General features: G+C 42.7%; 1 protein-coding gene across 1 annotated transcript in view; it reads left to right on the forward strand.

Annotated features, from left to right (window-relative positions):
* Window positions 1–18,495, forward strand: part of LOC310776325 (uncharacterized protein) — a gene marked incomplete at both ends in the record, with an annotated part of 32,110 nt that overhangs the window by 9,833 nt on the left and 3,782 nt on the right. The window contains one exon of the mRNA XM_083636526.1: window positions 518–731. Coding sequence (XP_083492652.1) covers window positions 518–731 — 214 coding nt within the window. The remainder of the gene's footprint in view (window positions 1–517; window positions 732–18,495) is intronic.

Consider the following 18,495-nt stretch of genomic DNA (forward strand, 5'->3'; position numbering starts at 1 on the left):
CTGTCTGCAGGGGTGGTACTCAGAGACACTGACACACACGTGTCCAATGTGTCAGAGAAGATCTGCAAAGAATCCACCTGTCAGCGTGGTGTTGAATAGTCTGAGTCGGCTTTTCATACTGGAGAGAAAACGGAAAGCTAAAGCAGAATCTGAGTACTGCCCCGTCAAAGAAGCTGCACGGCTTCAAAAGGAGAAACTTGAGGAATCGCTGAACGATGCAAAGCATAATCTGCGGGTCTTTAATGACGTGAAAGGAGACTGTACTCAAACAGCAAAACACATGAAGGTCCAGGCCCGACGCACAGAGAGGCAGATTCAGGAGGAGTTTAAGAAGCTTCACCAGTTTCTCCAAGAGGAAGAGGAGGCCAGGATCGCTGCACTGAGGGAGGAAGAGGAGCAGAAGAGTCAGACGATGAAGGAGGCGATTGAGGGTCTGAGTGGAGAGATAGCAGCTCTTTCTGACACAGTCAGAGCCATAGAGGAGGAGCTGAGAGCTGAAGACTTCTCGAACCTGCAGAACAACAAGGATACAGTGAAAAGCTTGAGCAAAAACCGCTCCAAGTGGGAAGATCTACAGCGGGCCCCAGGAAGTCTGATAGATGAGGCCAAACACCTGGGCAACCTGCGCTTCACAGTCTGGGAGAAGATGAAGGAGGTGGTCTCCTACACTCCTGTGATTCTGGACCCAAACACTGCCTTACCAAACTTCATCCTGTCTGAAGATCTGACCAGTATGACATGGGCAGAGACACAGCAGCAGCTTCCTAGGAACAGAGAGAGGCCTGAGTGGAACGACTTTGTCCTGGGCTCTGAGGGCTTTAACTCGGGAACTCACAGCTGGGATGTTGAAGTTGGAGACAGTCCATCCTGGCAACTGGGTGTGCGAATTCCGGAGGACATGAACCTTCGATGGTGGAGAATAATGTTAGATTCAGATGGTAGATATTCAGATAGTAGATACACAGCAGACCACCCACCATATGCACACGCTGTTCTTCCAGTGAAGGAGCTCCAAAGGGTCAGAGTGCATCTGGACTGCGACAGAGGAAAGCTGTCTTTCTCTGATGCTGATACTAACACACGCCTGCACACCTTCTACTTCACACCCACTTTCACTAACATGCATGGAAGTAGCTTGAAGCTGTTTCCATGGTTTAATAACATGAAATCCCCCATGAAGATCTTACCAGTGAAGGTGTCTGTAACAGTGGACCAACTCAGTTAGAGGGGATCTCTGGAAGTCCTCATGAGAGCCAGACTCAGTGGCTAAACATTATTCTAATAAGGGTTGTCAAACGATTTATTTTCTTAAATCACGTTTAATCATGATTATTCACATTTTAATTGCATGTTTACAATTGCTTATATAAAAGTATAAAGAGTTCTCATCACTGCAAGTGTTGCTGAATGTACTGTACCAGAATGTAAACACCTTTATCTGATGATGTTAAGCACCTTGTCTTATATCTTCTCTTGCTTAGAGTAAGATAACTCGGTCAACACACCTGGGTTTTTACAGATTTTTTGTTTTATTGGTGCAGGTAAACGCCATAGTCATGGCTTTCTGTGCGTGTGTTTTTATTATATTTTTTAGTTAATTTTTAGGTACACAATATTATTTCTAATTTGTATCTAGTCATAATTTCTAGTTAAGTTAACTAACTTTGGGTTCTGGTGGCATGGGACTTGTACTTTGACAACTTGAAAAGGTTTCTAAAGACTTGACAAAATATCTTATCTTTGCGTAAATGATGTGTCATGTGTTAATAATGTGTAATGATGTGTGTAATGATGATGTACATTTTTATCCTATTAAAGCATATTGCATTGAAAAGTCCTAGAAATGTAGTTTTCTTTGATATATTAAATTGATACTGCCCAGCAAACATACTCAGGCCCGCCTCCAGACCCAAATTACAGAGGGGGCATTTAATTAGCTTTTTCATTCATAAGAACAAAAACAAGCTCAGACACAGGAAGAAGAAAAAAACACATTCATATATTATCAACATTCCAACACCAAAATGTGGTGCTGCTGTTGAGCCACATAAGGTGTTTATGTTATGTGCTTATACGAGGTGTTGCACATGGTATACCACGCAAGTGGTCCATGAGAGAACAGCTGGGCAAGTTACTTGTCGCTTTTAACCTTGTCAAAGTAAGCCACGAACGGGTTCCATGATAGTTGAAAATGTCTTCAGTGAGTTGGTCCTCAGGAACCTAGCTGAGTCTCTCCATACATCTAACTGAGACCATGTCCATCAGCCAGAGCTGAAAGGAAGGTGGAGATGGGACTATCTCATTTTAAATGACTAGCTCGCTCACTCAGCATTGCAATCTGGGTTTGCTAAACGCTGACGTCATCTGCTATTAATTTATGTGTTTACTTTTGCCACTAGGACATCCAAGCAAGTTCTGACAGGGAGCAATGCCATTGGAGCATTGGACAAACACATTTGGATATTTCTCCCAGCATGCTTTGTTCCTTACAAACTTTTGACAGGAAAGTAACCAAATTAAATAAGTGGTGGGTGGAAATAATCATTAGCCTATTCTTAGTTAAACATGCAGTTTTGGAACATTCAATAAAGACAAATAAAAAATAGACTATGAGTCGACACCCTAAGTGATACACACATGTTATGAGAGTGGTATATATACCCATCACACTAATATCAGTTTCAATGTAGAATGGTTAGTTCCTTGCTCTGCTCTCCCCTAGAGCGAGCCAGTGGAGTTACCAGCAGAGTTACCAGCTCCTGCAGTAAATCTTGTTTTCTTATTTGGCCGGACAAAGATGGGGAATGGGCGGGCCTGGCCTGCCCCCAACGCCGGGCCTGAACATACTGAAGACCGCGACGTCACCTGACTATCTAATTTCCATCCAGAAAGTTACGCGGCGGCCGGCCACAAGGTGGCGTTGGCTCCACGTTCCCCCAAAGTACCTTCAAGACGGTCTCTTACAAACCAAGAACTTGATCATGAAAACACCACATACAGTACATGTGTATATGGTGTTTTTGTTGAATAAAACGACATTTGATTGACAATTTATTTGGATGTGTGATCATCAGACAGTCACACGGTGACGTGCACTCCACGTACAAAGAGTACTATTTCTGGATACCAATATTTTATCTGAAGACACAAATGCCATTGATGTTTTTGTAACAGACAGGTCAACGTTGACTGTGTTTGTCTGTATACGTTCTGCGTTGCCCGGGCCGGAGTTGCCATACAACATGTTTTGTTGGTCAAAACAAAAACAAACAAATTCATTAACCTAAACCTCTGAAGCCGTAGACGCACGTCAATATATAATAGTCTGTTACATTATCGTACATGATATAAAATATATAACGTTACCCGTCTCATCGTTGGTTGGAATCAACAGATATGTGGCCCGTATCAGACTTCAATGTGATTTTTACGTCACTTCAGAGCGACACTTTAAAAAAGTCTGTGGCCATGTTCAGACTAGGAGGTCAAATCTCATTTGTGACCTATTAATGACTTTATCCATATTGGTTTTATGAGTCTGGACGCTCCAAGTCTGATCTGTGTCACTTGTCCCAAACCACATATGGAGGTAGTTTCTAGGGCTGTGGCGATTCACTTATATCCCGATTCGATACTATCACGATTCTTGGGTGCCGATTCGATTTATATTGCGATTCTTAAGTATTGCGATTCTACGATTATTGCGATTCGATATTACGATTTATTGCGATTTTTGTTTATTTTTTTCTTTTATTTTTTCAGTTTGTTTGCTTTTTTACACTAGATTAGAACATGGGAAAAGTTGAATCATACACTAGAGACTGTATATTATATATCATGAGTAGGGCTGGGCGATATAGTTAAAAACAGGGGCGGACTGGGATCATAATTCAGGCCGGGCATTAGATACCAAGCAGGCCAGGCCGATATGGGCCGACGCGCGTGAAATTTGGGCCGTTTGAAGCCCAATTTGGGCCGTTTGAAGCCAGATTTGGGTCGTTTGAAGTCCAATTTTACAATGAGATGCACCCACTTTAACCCTGAAGTGTAATTATTACTTCAGACTAACTAATAAAGTAATAAAACCACTAGTAAACCAGTAGGCGGCGCCTGGCCTGCTGTTCAGTGAGTGGCCTGACTGCAAGCACCAATTTTTTTTTTTTTTTTTGCGATTATCGATTCTGGAATAAAAGATCGATCCAAAAAATCGTGACATTAAAAATCGCGATACTTAGGTGAATCGATTTTTTCCCCCACCCCTAGTAGTTTCCAATCTGCTTCAAATGTGCTTTTGACTGATGTGTCTTCAGTGCGGACACGCAGATCCACCAAATCTGATTTGAGCATCACTCACAACTCATCATCAAATGCTTCTGCGCAGGAAAACCATGTCACCAACGTACGTATTTACTGACGCCCACGTCGTTACCATAGCAACCCATGCAGATAGGATGTTTAGGTCTGGACACACAGATCTGACTTGAGAATCAGATTTGTGGCAGTGCGGACACACTCCCAAATCAGATTTGGGAAACCAATCAAGATAATGATGATTAATGACTTTAGCAGCAAATCGGATTTGCCTGTAATGTGAACATGGCCTGTGTGAACAGCCACACCGAAAATCAGATCTGAGCAAAAAAATCTGAATTGAGCACTAAGGTTTGCTTTGTGAACGTAGCTTTTGTGTCACACTGGTTACATGTCTATTCAGAGTATTGTCCTAACCAGGTTAAGCTCAAATATAAACATACTAAACACTCTTAACCCCTTTGTGGAAAACACTATTGTTGTCTGGCATGAAGTTCATAAATATATGGGAGACACCCCTGTGCTATCTTGTTTCTCACCAATTTGGGGCAATGAATACTTCAGCGCGGCCAAGAAAGACATGGGATTTAAAAAATGGTTAGGTAAAGGCATAGTTAAGTTACTGGATCTTTATAAAGATAATAATCTAATGTCATTTGATGAGCTGAAAGTGAAGCATGATTTACCAGAAAGGCACCTTTTCAAGTATTTTCAACTTAGAAGTTTTATTTTGACACGGCTTAACAATTCTGTACAACAACCTCCTATGTCCACACTAGAAATATTCTCAACAGGAAATTGTTATGGTAAAGGACAGATCACTTACTTATATAATATGTTTGTGGGTAATCACAAGGACAGCACGGAAAGTAAGAGACAGGAGTGGATGCATGATTTACAAGAGGACATTTTAGATTGTGAATGGGGTTTAATATGCTCAAAAGCACAAACGCAAACAATCAATACTCGATTGAGATTCATACAATATAATTGGATAATGAGAACCTACATCACCCCAGTAAAGTTAAGTAAATTTGATTCGAATATTCCGGATACTTGTTATAAATGTAATCATCAAGGTACTTTGTTTCATTGCTTGTGGGAGTGTAATGGGATTCAACGATTTTGGAGCTCGGTGACAACTTATGTCTCCAGGATTACCTCCACACCACTGCCACTGTGTCCTAAATTGTATATTAGGCATCTACCCTGTCAATTGCTCTTTAAATAACAGAGAAAGGAAAATGGTTGATTTGTGCTTATTACAGGCCAGACGTTCAATTGCTTTGTGTTGGAAGAATGTTGGGTGCCCATCTCTAGGTCAGTGGTTGAAAAATCTAACATCTAGTCTGGCTCTGGAGAAACTTACTTATATGATTAGGAAGAAAATGACAGAATTTTATGGCATTTGGGAAATGTTTCTGGAATTTGTTAAAAATGGTGACATTGAAGAGGCATTGGAAGGGTGACTTGAATGTGAAATAGGATATTGTAAATGATATGTGCGGTGCGTATATATAATTGTGATGGTACCTACAGTTGATTCAACTTATTTATTTGTGTTACTTTTATTTAATTCTTGCATTGTCCTTTTTACTTTTTCTTTTTATACTGCCACAGGGTTGGGGGGGGGGGTTATAAAAGATGTATGTAAGATGTATGATGAGAATACATGTACAGTAATTACATGCAAAACCAATAAATATATGGTTATAAAAAAAAATATATATATAAACATACTAAAATGATAAGCCCTGGTTCACAGCTCAACTCTGACCTCTCCATCTAGACAAGGAAGAGGCTTTCAGGAGTGAAGACAAAGACAGGTTTAGATTGTCCAAGTAGTCGTTGAGCAAGGCAGTGAATGAGACCAAACGACAGCACTCAGGGGGATTTCAACAACAGCTCTCTGCCAACGAGCCGTCGTCTGTCTGGACGGCTGAAGGCCATCATCAACTATACAAGCCTAAGCCCCACCTGGCCAACGACCTGAACACGTTTCACTGTTCATTTGAAAGACAACAGGACAGACCTCTCACTAGCCCTCTCCTCTCCTCCCATCACTCCAGGATAGGTCTGCTTTATGATCTGATCTGCATTCTTCTTACTGTATGATATGGTGACAATATGGAACCCTATTTACTGAACTAGAATGTGAATCAGGCTTACAGGAAAAGGATGTCAACACACATTTATAAATAATGTATCTCTGCTGAGACCTAATAGGTGATTGTGAGCTGAACATATTAAAGGATAAGTTCACCCAAAAATGAAAATTCAGTCATTATGAATCTACTCGCCCCCTGCTGATGGAAGGACGGGTGACGTTTTTTAGTCCACAAAATGTGTGACTAGAGTTTCATACAAAACACTGTTGCAGCATTCTTCATAAACAATAGAGCACCACACGAAGTATACTTACGGGTTCGTCAGGGGAAAAGTGAATGGGCTTTTAGAATGGAGATTTCACTTCAATCCATAAAATAAGGTATGTGGTTAACAAAAGTTTATGGGAACGCGAATTTGGGTTCCGCATGATACTCTTCATAAACGTGAATAACTTTTGGAACATAAATGTGTTTTTTAACACGGTTTTTAGAAAACGCTTCAAAAGGCATAACAGTGATGAACGTTTGTGAAGATTATCCTGCTGAACCCAAATTTGCGCTTCCATAAACCTACAGACGTTATTTGATGCATTTAAGTGAAATCTCCATTCTAAAACCACAAAGATTTTTCCCTCCGACGAACCAACATGGCGGCAATTTCTGCTTAAGCCTACAAAAATATGTCATCCCTGCAGTACTCTATTTGCATCTCAGGGCTTGTGGTGACTTGGATTACACCAGGTGAGCAGTATGGACACATTTATTTATATATTTTATGTATGTATCATCAGGCAAAAAATAATTCAAACAATATCGCCCCTCTGTTCTATTGACACATTGCACCATGCTGCTGCCTATAGCGTCTCTACTATCATTCAGTCATTTCATATCAAAACTACTAGCTGCTTTTTCTACACAGCAGCTTTACCACAAGTTGTTCTGAGGAGAAGACATTTGCAGCTCCCTCCATTCCCAGTCCCTTCACACCTCTTTACATCTGGCCAATCACTGTGGAGGGGGAGGGGCAAGCAGACCTTCAGGACACGTCTGAAAGCCTCTCAGAACAGAGCATAAAAGAAGCTTCACCTTCAGACCTAAACCACAACTTCCACTGAGGAGGACGTCAGCTGCAGGAGGAACGTGACTCAAGGAGAAAGTAACGTCCAGGGACTTTTCTAGAGAGAGTGGTGTCAAAACTGACAAGGCTCACTTCCGGCTTGAGCTGTTTGCCTGGTGAGTTTTCAGCTTCACTCACTGAGTTTTCAGACATATATTATTTTAAACAGCAGATAATTTGTCTAAATGTACCTCTGTCAACTCACTGTCCTTGTTTGTTTAGACAGCATGCATAGATGTTTTTCTGTGTGAGTACATTGAGAGCAATGGAAATTGTAGTCAGAATCCTTGTATGTCTACATAGTTGGCCAATAAATCTGATTCTGCTTCTTCACTCAGAGAGAAGATGTTTTCCATGTCAGAGGAGCTCATCTGTCCTCTCTGCTCTGAGATCTTTGAAGAGCCTGTTGTGGTGTCGTGCAGCCACAGCTTCTGTAAAGCCTGTCTGCAGGGGTGGTACACAGAGACACGGACACACACGTGTCCAATGTGTCAGAGAAGATCTGCAAAGAATCCACCTGTCAGCGTGGTGTTGAATAGGCTGAGTCGGCTTTTCATACTGGAGAGAGAACGGAAAGCTAAAGAAGAATCTGAGTACTGCCCCGTCAAAGAAGCTGCACGGCTTCAAAAGGAGAAACTTCAGGAATCGCTGAACGATGCAAAGGAGAATCTGTGGGTCTTTAATGACGTGAAAGGAGACTGTACTCAAACAGCAAAACACATGAAGGTCCAGGCCCGACGCACAGAGAGGCAGATTCAGGAGGAGTTTAAGAAGCTTCGCCAGTTTCTCCAAGAGGAAGAGGAGGCCAGGATCGCTGCACTGAGGGAGGAAGAGGAGCAGAAGAGTCAGACGATGAAGGAGGCGATTGAGGGTCTGAGTGGAGAGATAGCAGCTCTTTCTGACACAGTCAGAGTCATAGAGAAGGAGCTGAGAGCTGAAGACTTCTCGAACCTGCAGAACAACAAGGATACAGTGAAAAGCTTGAGCAAAAACCGCTCCAAGTGGGAAGATCTACAGCGGGCCCCAGGAAGTCTGATCGATGAGGCCAAACACCTGGGCAACCTGCGCTTCACAGTCTGGGACAAGATGAAGGAGGTGGTCTCCTACACTCCTGTGATTCTGGACCCAAACACTGCCTTACCAAACTTCATCCTGTCTGAAGATCTGACCAGTATGACATGGGCAGAGACACAGCAGCAGCTTCCTAGGAACAGAGAGAGGCCTGAGTGGAACGACTTTGTCCTGGGCTCTGAGGGCTTTAACTCGGGAACTCACAGCTGGGATGTTGAAGTTGGAGACAGTCCATCCTGGCAACTGGGTGTGCGAATGGAGGACATAGACCTTCGATGGTGGAGAATAATGTTAGATTCAGATGGTAGATATTCAGATAGTAGATACACAGCAGACCACCCACCATATGCACACGCTGTTCTTCCAGTGAAGGAGCTCCAAAGGGTCAGAGTGCATCTGGACTGCGACAGAGGAAAGCTGTCTTTCTCTGATGCTGATACTAACACACGCCTGCACACCTTCTACTTCACACCCACTTTCACTGACATGCATGGAAGTAGCTTGAAGCTGTTTCCATGGTTTGATAACATGAAATCCCCCATGAAGATCTTACCAGTGAAGGTGTCTGTAACAGTGGACCAACTCAGTTAGAGGGGATCTCTGGAAGTCCTCATGAGAGCCAGACTCAGTGGCTAGACATCATTCTAATAAGGGTTGTCAAACGATTAATTTTCTTAAATCACGTTTAATCATGATTATTCACATTTTAATTGCATGTTTACAATTGCTTATATAAAAGTATAAAGAGTTCTCATCACTGCAAGTGTTGCTGAATGTACTGTACCAGAATGTAAACACCTTTATCTGATGATGTTAAGCACCTTGTCTTATATCTTCTCTTGCTTAGAGTAAGATAACTCGGTCAACACACCTGGGTTTTTACAATTTTTTAGTTTCATTGGGGCAGGTAAACGCCATAGTCAAGGCTTTCTGTGCGTGTGTTTTTATTATATTTTAGTTCATTTTTAAGTACACAATATTGTTTCCGTTAGTTTTTTTTCTTTTTTGTAAAGTCTAGTTTTTAATCGATTTCTAATTTGTATCTAGTTATACTTTTTAGTTAAGTTAACTAACTTTGGGTTCTGGTGGCATGGGACTTGTACTTTGACAACTTGAAAAGGTTTCTAAAGACTTGACAAAATATCTTATCTTTGCGTAAATGATGTGCCATGTGTTAATAATGTGTGTAATGAGGATGTACATTTTTATCCTATTAAAGCATATTGCATTGAAAAGAAAAATATATATAAATGTAGTTTTCTTTGATATATTAAATTGATACTGCCCAGCAAACATACTCAGGCCCGCCTCCAGACCCAAATTACAGAGGGGGCATTTAATTAGCTTTTTCATTCATAAGAACAAAAACAAGCTCAGACACAGGAAGAAGAAAAAAACACATTCATATATTATCAACATTCCAACACCAAAATGTGGTGCTGCTGTTGAGCCCCTAGAGCAAGCCAGTGGAGTTACCAGCAGAGTTACCAGCTCCCTCAGTAAATCTTGTTTTCTTATTTGGCCAGACAAAGATGGGGAATGGGCGGGCCTGGCCCCAACGCCGGGCCTGAACATACTGAAGACCACGACGTCACCTGACTATCTAATTTCCATCCAGAAAGTTACGCGGCGGCCGGCCACAAGGTGGCGTTGGCTCCACGTTCCCCCAAAGTACCTTCAAGACGGTCTCTTACAAACCAAGAACTTGATCATGAAAACACCACATACAGTACATGTGTATATGGTGTTTTTGTTGAATAAAACGACATTTGATTGACAATTTCTTTGGTTGTGTGATCATCAGACAGTCACACGGTGACGTGCACTCCACGTACAAAGAGTACTATTTCTGGATACCAATGTTTTATCTTAAGACACAAATGCCATTGATGTTTTTGTAACAGACTGGTCAACGTTGACTGTGTTTGTCTGTATACGAGGTTCTGCGTTGCCCGGGCCGGAGTTGCCATACAACATGTTTTGTTGGTCAAAACAAAAACAAACAAATTAATTAACCTAAACCCCTGAAGCCGTAGACGCACGTCAATATATAATAGTCTGTTACATTATTGTACATGATATAAAATATATAACGTTACCCGTCTCATCGTTGGTTGGAATCAACAGATATGTGGCCCGTATCAGACTTCAATGTGATTTTTACGTCACTTCAGAGCGACACTTCTGTGGCCATGTTCAGACTAGGAGGTCAAATCTCATTTGACCTATTAACTCATTCACTGCCAATATCTGACTGGCATTTTTGGCACAGGCCAAGTATTTCCATAATGTTTGGTCATCTTTCAAGACCCACAGTAAATTCTGTACTAGGACTACAGTGATGTCCAATACCTCGAAATGAAGATCTAAGTCTCTACTTTCACCCCCAAAAAGAAAGTTAGCTTTTAGCATGTTCTGTACTCTACTTATAACCCTTTTTATACACCCCATGTTCACCAAAAAAGCCTGTCTGGGAAGAGAAAAGGGAGAAAAAAGCATTTTTGTAAAAGGGCACAATCTCAGGCATAACTCACTCTCAATTCTTTTATTTTGAACTGTATTGACATCAGACATGTAAATATTATTCGTTAGGACACAAATGACAAAAAAAATATATATATATATATATATATATACACACATGAAGTGCTTTTTTTTTACATTCAACAATACAGTTTACTCGGTGTGAGTGTGCAGACAGACAGACAGACAGACAGACAGACAGACACACCGACAGACAGACAGACAGACAGACAGACAGACAGACAGACAGACAGACAGACACACACACACACACACACACACACACACACACACACACACACACACGATCCCCCTTTTAGATTTCTAACCCAACATAGGATAAGCAATAACCACGCCCTGTGGCGCTGGGATTGGCCAGGAGCAACACTGGAGGGCGAGCAGCCCAGCGATTTCATGAACCAACTGAAGAGCTCTTGAGAAGGACAGCGGGCTGCTGTGAGTGCCTTCTGCCCGCTGCTGCCTAGCTGTTCCTGTGTTTATTTTGATTTGTTCTGGTACACCGTCCTCGTCCATGTCTCCCTGTCATATCTATGATCGTTCCCGTTTTCCCCTCGGCTATTCAACACGTCCTCACCGCCCTCGCAAACTGATCGATCATTTCCTCATTCCTCCGATGATCAAACACATCTCTTGATTACTTTCTCCCGTTTTCTCCTGGCTGGCACAGAGGAAGGCGACTCCAGCTCGGCGTTTCAATGGCGTTTCTCCTGTCTGCACAAGGAAGCGTTACCCGTTCTCTGCTTTCCCTCTTGCTCAATTTCAAAACAACAGCTGCGGTATGTGTTTGATCGCGTGCTGTCGGCTACCCTTTGAAGGCAGGGACCTGTGTCTGTGTGACAGGCTGGGCAAGTGTTTGCTGCAGGCGCTGCACCAATAAAAACAAAAACACGTCAAACACGTCCTTGGCGGGGAAGGCCATTGCTGATAACACGTCAAAGACGTCATTGGCGGTGAATGAGTTAATGACTTTATCCATATTGGTTTTATGAGTCTGGACGCTCCAAGTCTGATTTGTGTCACTTGTCCCAAACCACATATGGAGGTAGTTTCCAATCTGCTTCAAATGTGCTTTTGACTGATGTGTCTTCAGTGCGGACACGCAGATCCATCAAATCTGATTCGAACGTCACTCACAACTCATCATCAAATGCTTCTGCGCAGGAAAACCACATAACCAACGTACATATTTACTGATGCCCACGTCGTTACCATAGCAACCCATGCAGATAGGCTGTTTAGGTCTGGACACACAGATCCGACTTGAGAATCAGATTTGTGGCAGTGCGGACACACTCCCAAATCAGATTTGGGAAACCAATGATGATTAATGACTTTAGCAGCAAATCGGATTTGCCTGTAATGTGAACATGGCCTGTGTGAACAGCCACGCCGAAAATCAGATCTGAGCAAAAAAATTTGAATTGAGCACTAAGGTTTGCTTTGTGAACGTAGCTTTTGTGTCACACTGGTTATATGCCGGTGTCTATTCAGAGCATTGTCCTAACCAGGTTAAGCTCAAATATAAACATACTAAAATGATAAGCTCTGGTTCACAGCTCAACTCTGACCTCTCCATCTAGACAAGGAAGAGGCTTTCAGGAGTGGAGACAAAGACAGGTTTAGATCGTCCAAGTAGTCGTTGAGCAAGGCAGTGAATGAGACCAAACGACAGTACTCAGGGGGATTTCAACAACAGCTCTCTGCCAACGAGCCGTCGTCTGTCTGGACGGCTGAAGGCCATCATCAACTATACAAGCCTAAGCCCCACCTGGCCAACGACCTGAACACGTTTCACTGTTCATTTGAAAGACAACAGGACAGACCTCTCACTAGCTCTCTCCTCTCCTCCCATCACTCCAGGATAGGTCTGCTTTATGATCTGATCTGCATTCTTCTTACTGTATGATATGGTGACAATATGGAACCCTATTTACTGAACTAGAATGTGAATCAGGCTTAGAGGAAAAGGAAGTCGTCAACACACATTTATAAAAATATCTATGAGCTGAAAAGACTAAAGGGCTTCACATAGTCGAGCGAGGCTCCGCATGGCAGGCGTCTGCAGATCAGTCCCGCGCTGCGACCGAGGCTTTCATAGTCAGAGAGCAGACAGAGATACAGTGTTTCCCACTCATTGATAGATTTGTGGCGCACTGCTACAACAGGATTTTGACAGTTTTCCCCCCTCGCAAAACTCCACAATGGACCTCTCTCTCTCTCTCTCTCTCTCTCTCTCTCTCTCTCTCTCTCTCTCTCTCTCTCTCTCTCTCTCTCTCTCTCTCTCTCAAACACACAGGGCAGCGGAGTGATGACTGAGTGATATCAGGGCCAATCAGAGGCAAAGTAGAACAGGTTAGATGACATTTTCAAGACATGTGATCGATTAAATAAGTTAAGTGATCCTTTATTTATCCCCGTGGGGAAATTCATCCTCTGCGTTTGACCCATCCTCTACTAGGAACCTTCTTAGAACCTGGAGCAGTGGGCAGCCACAGTGCAGCGCCCGGGGACCAACTCCACTTCTTTTGCCAGTGCCTTGCTCAGGGGCACGCCGCACATGCATCGTGATTCGTTGAGATGCACGTGGGGGGAGGCGGCCGCCTGTCCACGGAAAGTCTGCAGCCAGGAAAATCACACATCCCAGAGAGAAGCGATGGTACCGTCCAAATCTGCTTGAAAAACACCTGGGCAGCGGTCGTCAGACTGCTTGGACGAAACAGCTTGGGAGTGTGTGAAGCACTGGGGAGCAGGGCTGCGTGTGTAACCAGGTTAATGACCGCTAATATCAGCCAGCCACCGTTCACTAACGTTACCGTTCACTAACGTTACCGTTCACTAACGTTACCGTCCACTACGTTACACATCGAAGGGCATCAAAACAAGTCTGCCTTCTGTTTGCCTGCCTGGAACTCTGTGCATTGCACTGAGCATTTTAAAGTATTTTATCTTTGAATTAAACAATGTTCTCTATTTTAGAAGAATGGAGTGGAGCCAAAGTCACTCCCTCTTCAGGCATATGTAGCATACGAACCAAGGGATTTCATCCGCCATTCATTTTCCCATCTACATTTCGGAAAATGCTTGTTATTTTTTTTATTTTTTTTGGTCAAACCAAGCGATTCAGCTACCGTATATTTAGAATCATAGACCATAATATAACATTTCACTCTGGTCAAAAATAAAAATGGTCCAATTAATTTATTTTAGTTTTGGGCAAAATTAAACGTTATCATGAATTCTGTTCTCCCTATCATGTATTCCATGTATGGCTTTACACAAAATATGGAGAACCATACATTTGACACATTCATTCAATGATCCAAATTAGGTGTCTATTCTGTAAAAAACAACCCAATCTAAAGGGAACATCACTATTGTACATATTATGTATAATAAATAATAAAATAAAATGGTAATTTAAATTTTTAGCTGCCGGACCAGCTCCTGTTTTGGTGCTTATAGCCTAAGTATTGTCTTGGCTGAACAACATTGCAATCACAGCCACAGCAATGTGGTGCGTAATTCTTCATAGATCTACTAGCCTCGACATTTTGCTCTCAAAGTGCACCAGATTGATGCATTTTACTTTTTAAATGTACACCCTTTTCATCCGGGATGGGAGGGGGGGGACTGCCCCCTAGTCCGACACCTCACGAGACCGACACCTCATGGTTTTGGGTTAGGGTCTGGGGGAGGTTAGGTTTAGGCGTGGGGGTGGGAGAGGTTAGGTTTTGGGTTCGTGGGGGTTAGGGTCTGGGGGAGGTTAGGTTTAGGCGTGGGGGTGGGAGAGGTTAGGTTTTGGGTTAGGGTCTGGGGGAGGTTAGGTTTAGGGTTAGTGAAAAACGGGGAATATAGAACCCGGGGAACATAGACATGATCCCCTGTCCAATGCCTCTTTTTTCGGACTCGTGAGGTATCGGACTAGTGCCATGGCACCGGGAGGGGTCGGGGGTCGTGCTGCTGTGGTCCACCCCCTAACCACAACAACTCAACATCCAGTGGGAAACACTGGTGATAATAAGTGAGAAACAGCCCATTTATGGTGCGTTCCTTTATCGCAAAATAACTGGGATGTGGAGGCTAAATGACGTCACATCCGTTTTGTTAGCGTTCCATTTGCAAAAAAGTTGAGCTGGGAAGTTCACTGTTCACTGGTCAGATCCACTCGCTAGCCAGGCTAGCCATTGTTAGCAATAACAGTTGATAACATGGCATTTTATGGCATTTTGCGCATACAAACACTGCAGCCTCATGTCCACACCACTGAGATATATGAATGGAGAGAGTGTCCCTATCTCCTCCCTGTATGCTCTATTGAAGCCAAAATCCTGTGAAAATCAGTGAACCAGAGTCTGCGCAGTAGCTCCGTTGATTTAGAACCTCTGTGGGCTCCCCGCCCCTCTGAACTTTCTTATGTAGAGATGCTGTTTCTAGAATGCGCACAGTGCGTTGTGTATTTATACACAGTCTAGCTCTGTAAATATAACACTTTAAGTTGTAATATTTTTTGTCTCGCCAAAAGTAACCAGGAAGAGTCCCACTATGAGATCAGTTTATCAAAATGACGCCTGTACGAAAATCTGATTTTGGTTGTCGGAGATTTCTCCTCCGGGCTGCTGTGCTCTCAGCCCGCGACCGGAAGTGGAGGCTGCTCTCGGCCTCACTGGGGAAATTATCCGATCCACTGCTGTGTTGATTAAGCTAGCCAATGTTTCTGTGGCATTTTGATTAACTTTATGATTTAATTCCTTTTGGAGTAAATGTTGGTTTTACAAATCTAACCTTGACGCTTTACGCTACGTTCTTTACTGGTATAGTGTGGGTAGGGCAGCCTGCTGTAACGTTTTATTTAATATAGCTCAGTGGTAACGTTAGCCTAGCTGCCTAGTCTCGTCTCTGTTAACTACCGTATATCCTTACAACAGCTAAGAAAGGAGCTTGTGAAGAAGGAACAGCCCCACAGTCAAAGCATTTCTCTGAGATATCCATATAAAAATGTTTGTTGCTTTAATACCAGAAATAAAACCTCTGTTTATGTGACGCTAACGGGTTAGCGATTAGCTCATGGCTGGTGCTTGCGTACTAGGCCCCATCTTATAAAACACATTTCCTGTCAGTTTGACAACCTGGCAAGTTCTGAAAATATGTGTATATTATTGTGTTATTCCAGCTATCGTTATCGGTTGTTAAGTTATAGTAATATTAAGCCGATAAATAATGAAAAACAGCCGACTAGCGAAAGTGGCTAACGTAGCTGGAGTAACTACTAAAACACATATTTTCTGAACTTACTTCAGTCCCCAACCAACGTTAATTCCTCGCGTGCCTTTCTCAAAACAATGTTCTTTTTATTGCGGTCCATTGATATGTCTGGTAGCCAGCACAGCCACCCCGACCTCCAGGGAGCCACTACCCGTGTTAAGAGCCTCTGCCCCGGGTCCACACAGAGCCACCCAGACCTCCAGGCAGCGTTACATGATGAAAGCACAAAGCAGCACTGTGTCCTGTCTATGTCAAACCAACGCTAGTTCTATACTGTGAAGAGCCTGTCCAGCCAATGACGGCTTGAGACTGGCTGCCACAGCTGTCAATCATCCATTTTTATCCCTTTTTATATGTCAAATAACTACTTAAAAACAGACTGATCAGAAAAATGACCACTTGCACAGGCATTAGCATGATAATGACTATCTAAAATGATACAAACCACCTTTGGAAAAAAATTATCTGACGTATACTGTGATTATTTCGGTTGTAATTTTCCCATCCACTAACATGGGGAGGCGGGCCTTGTGACCTAATACTGGATTCAGCCGTCAGGGCGGCGATCTAACATGCAGCGGCTTCACTAATGGAACCATGGAATGGCGTCCATCTTTATAAGTCGATGGTCCACACAGATAGAAGTAGGCCGTGCTGTGTGTACAGCTGATTTAACGAGACACAAACAAGACAGAAGTGCTAAATAGCATTTATACGATTATAACTACTGTTGTTGCGCGGAGCAGCCATCTTGGATTTTTGAGGTCGGGACTGCTGAGGCTCCTACGAGTTTGGAATGGGAAATACCAGCTGTAGTGACATCACCGTCCCAGCTCATGAACTTTGAACCGTAAGATTACCAGTTCCCAGTTATAAAGGAATGCCCGAAAAAGCCACAATGACTTGCCATCATGTGCAGTACTTAGTGTGGTTTCACTCTCAAACGACTGTACATCAGCACATGAATAGAATCACCAAACTTGTTTTTACTGAAGAGGCGTTTCAGTTCTCAGCCCTGATAGCTTTGTGCTGCTTTAAATCTCTCTCAACACAACACATTTACTCATTGAAATTATTAAAAACGAACAGTTACAAATCAGTAAGTTTGTGGTCAGTTTTAGCACATGCGTTAAGACGTGGTGAAAACACAGCTCGGTGTACTCATTATTTCATTTCTCTCCCTGCAAAGCGCAGTGCTCCCCAGGAGCTGTGGGGGTACACGCTGCTAGACAAACCTTCAGGTACGCACAATGCAGTTGCGGAGCCCAGCGCGATGACATCATATTTGGCGCGCGATGACATCATATTTGTCCCTCTCTCAGTCATATGGACAAAATGCGGCATGCAGAAAGCCTTCACATGGCACTGCTCCACATCATGGGCAATGAAGCCAAAGAAGGTTGAAAATTAGTTTTGCAGGTATTTTGAGATTTTGAGTGATCTGCTTACTTTCATCTCCATAGAACATAATGGTGAATAATTATTTTCATAAAACATGTTTATGGTTTTGGTGGAATGCCACTGTAGATCAAAATAGTAAAATTACCACCGTTCATCCGCTTGGATCCACACCCTAGAAACTTTACAACCTCTGGGTCTAAATGAGGATTTCGACATGAGTGTTGTGCTCTGAATACATTACAATAGATTGTATGTTTTATGATGGCTACTGCCTGATGTTTACATATTGTAGCATTCTCTATTGTCTTTTGTTCCGTTGTATATATTGTAAATTATATTTGATGTACTTTATAGTGTTTCTTGTCTCAATGGACACTTGTGTCTTTGGGTTGTAGTCCTGAAAATCTGTAGGACTACAATTCCCTTGATGTCTAGTCACCAGGAAATGTTTTTTTTACACAGGTGTTGTACATTGGCTAATCAAGTGATTGCCTGAACCATCAATAGGCTGTATTCACTTGGTTACCTGTCTTATGCCTGAAGAAGGTCTATGACCGAAAGTTTGCAATAAACAAGATATTTGCACAGATTTGAGTGTGCGGACGCTGCTTTTTTCATTCGGTGGAATGCCACTGTAGAAAATACAACATTGCGGAATGTTTAAAGCCATTTTTCTCATGT

The sequence above is a fragment of the Poromitra crassiceps genome (genome assembly GCF_964638095.1).
Source record: "Poromitra crassiceps genome assembly, chromosome: 5".
Taxonomy (NCBI): Eukaryota; Metazoa; Chordata; class Actinopteri; order Beryciformes; family Melamphaidae; genus Poromitra; species Poromitra crassiceps.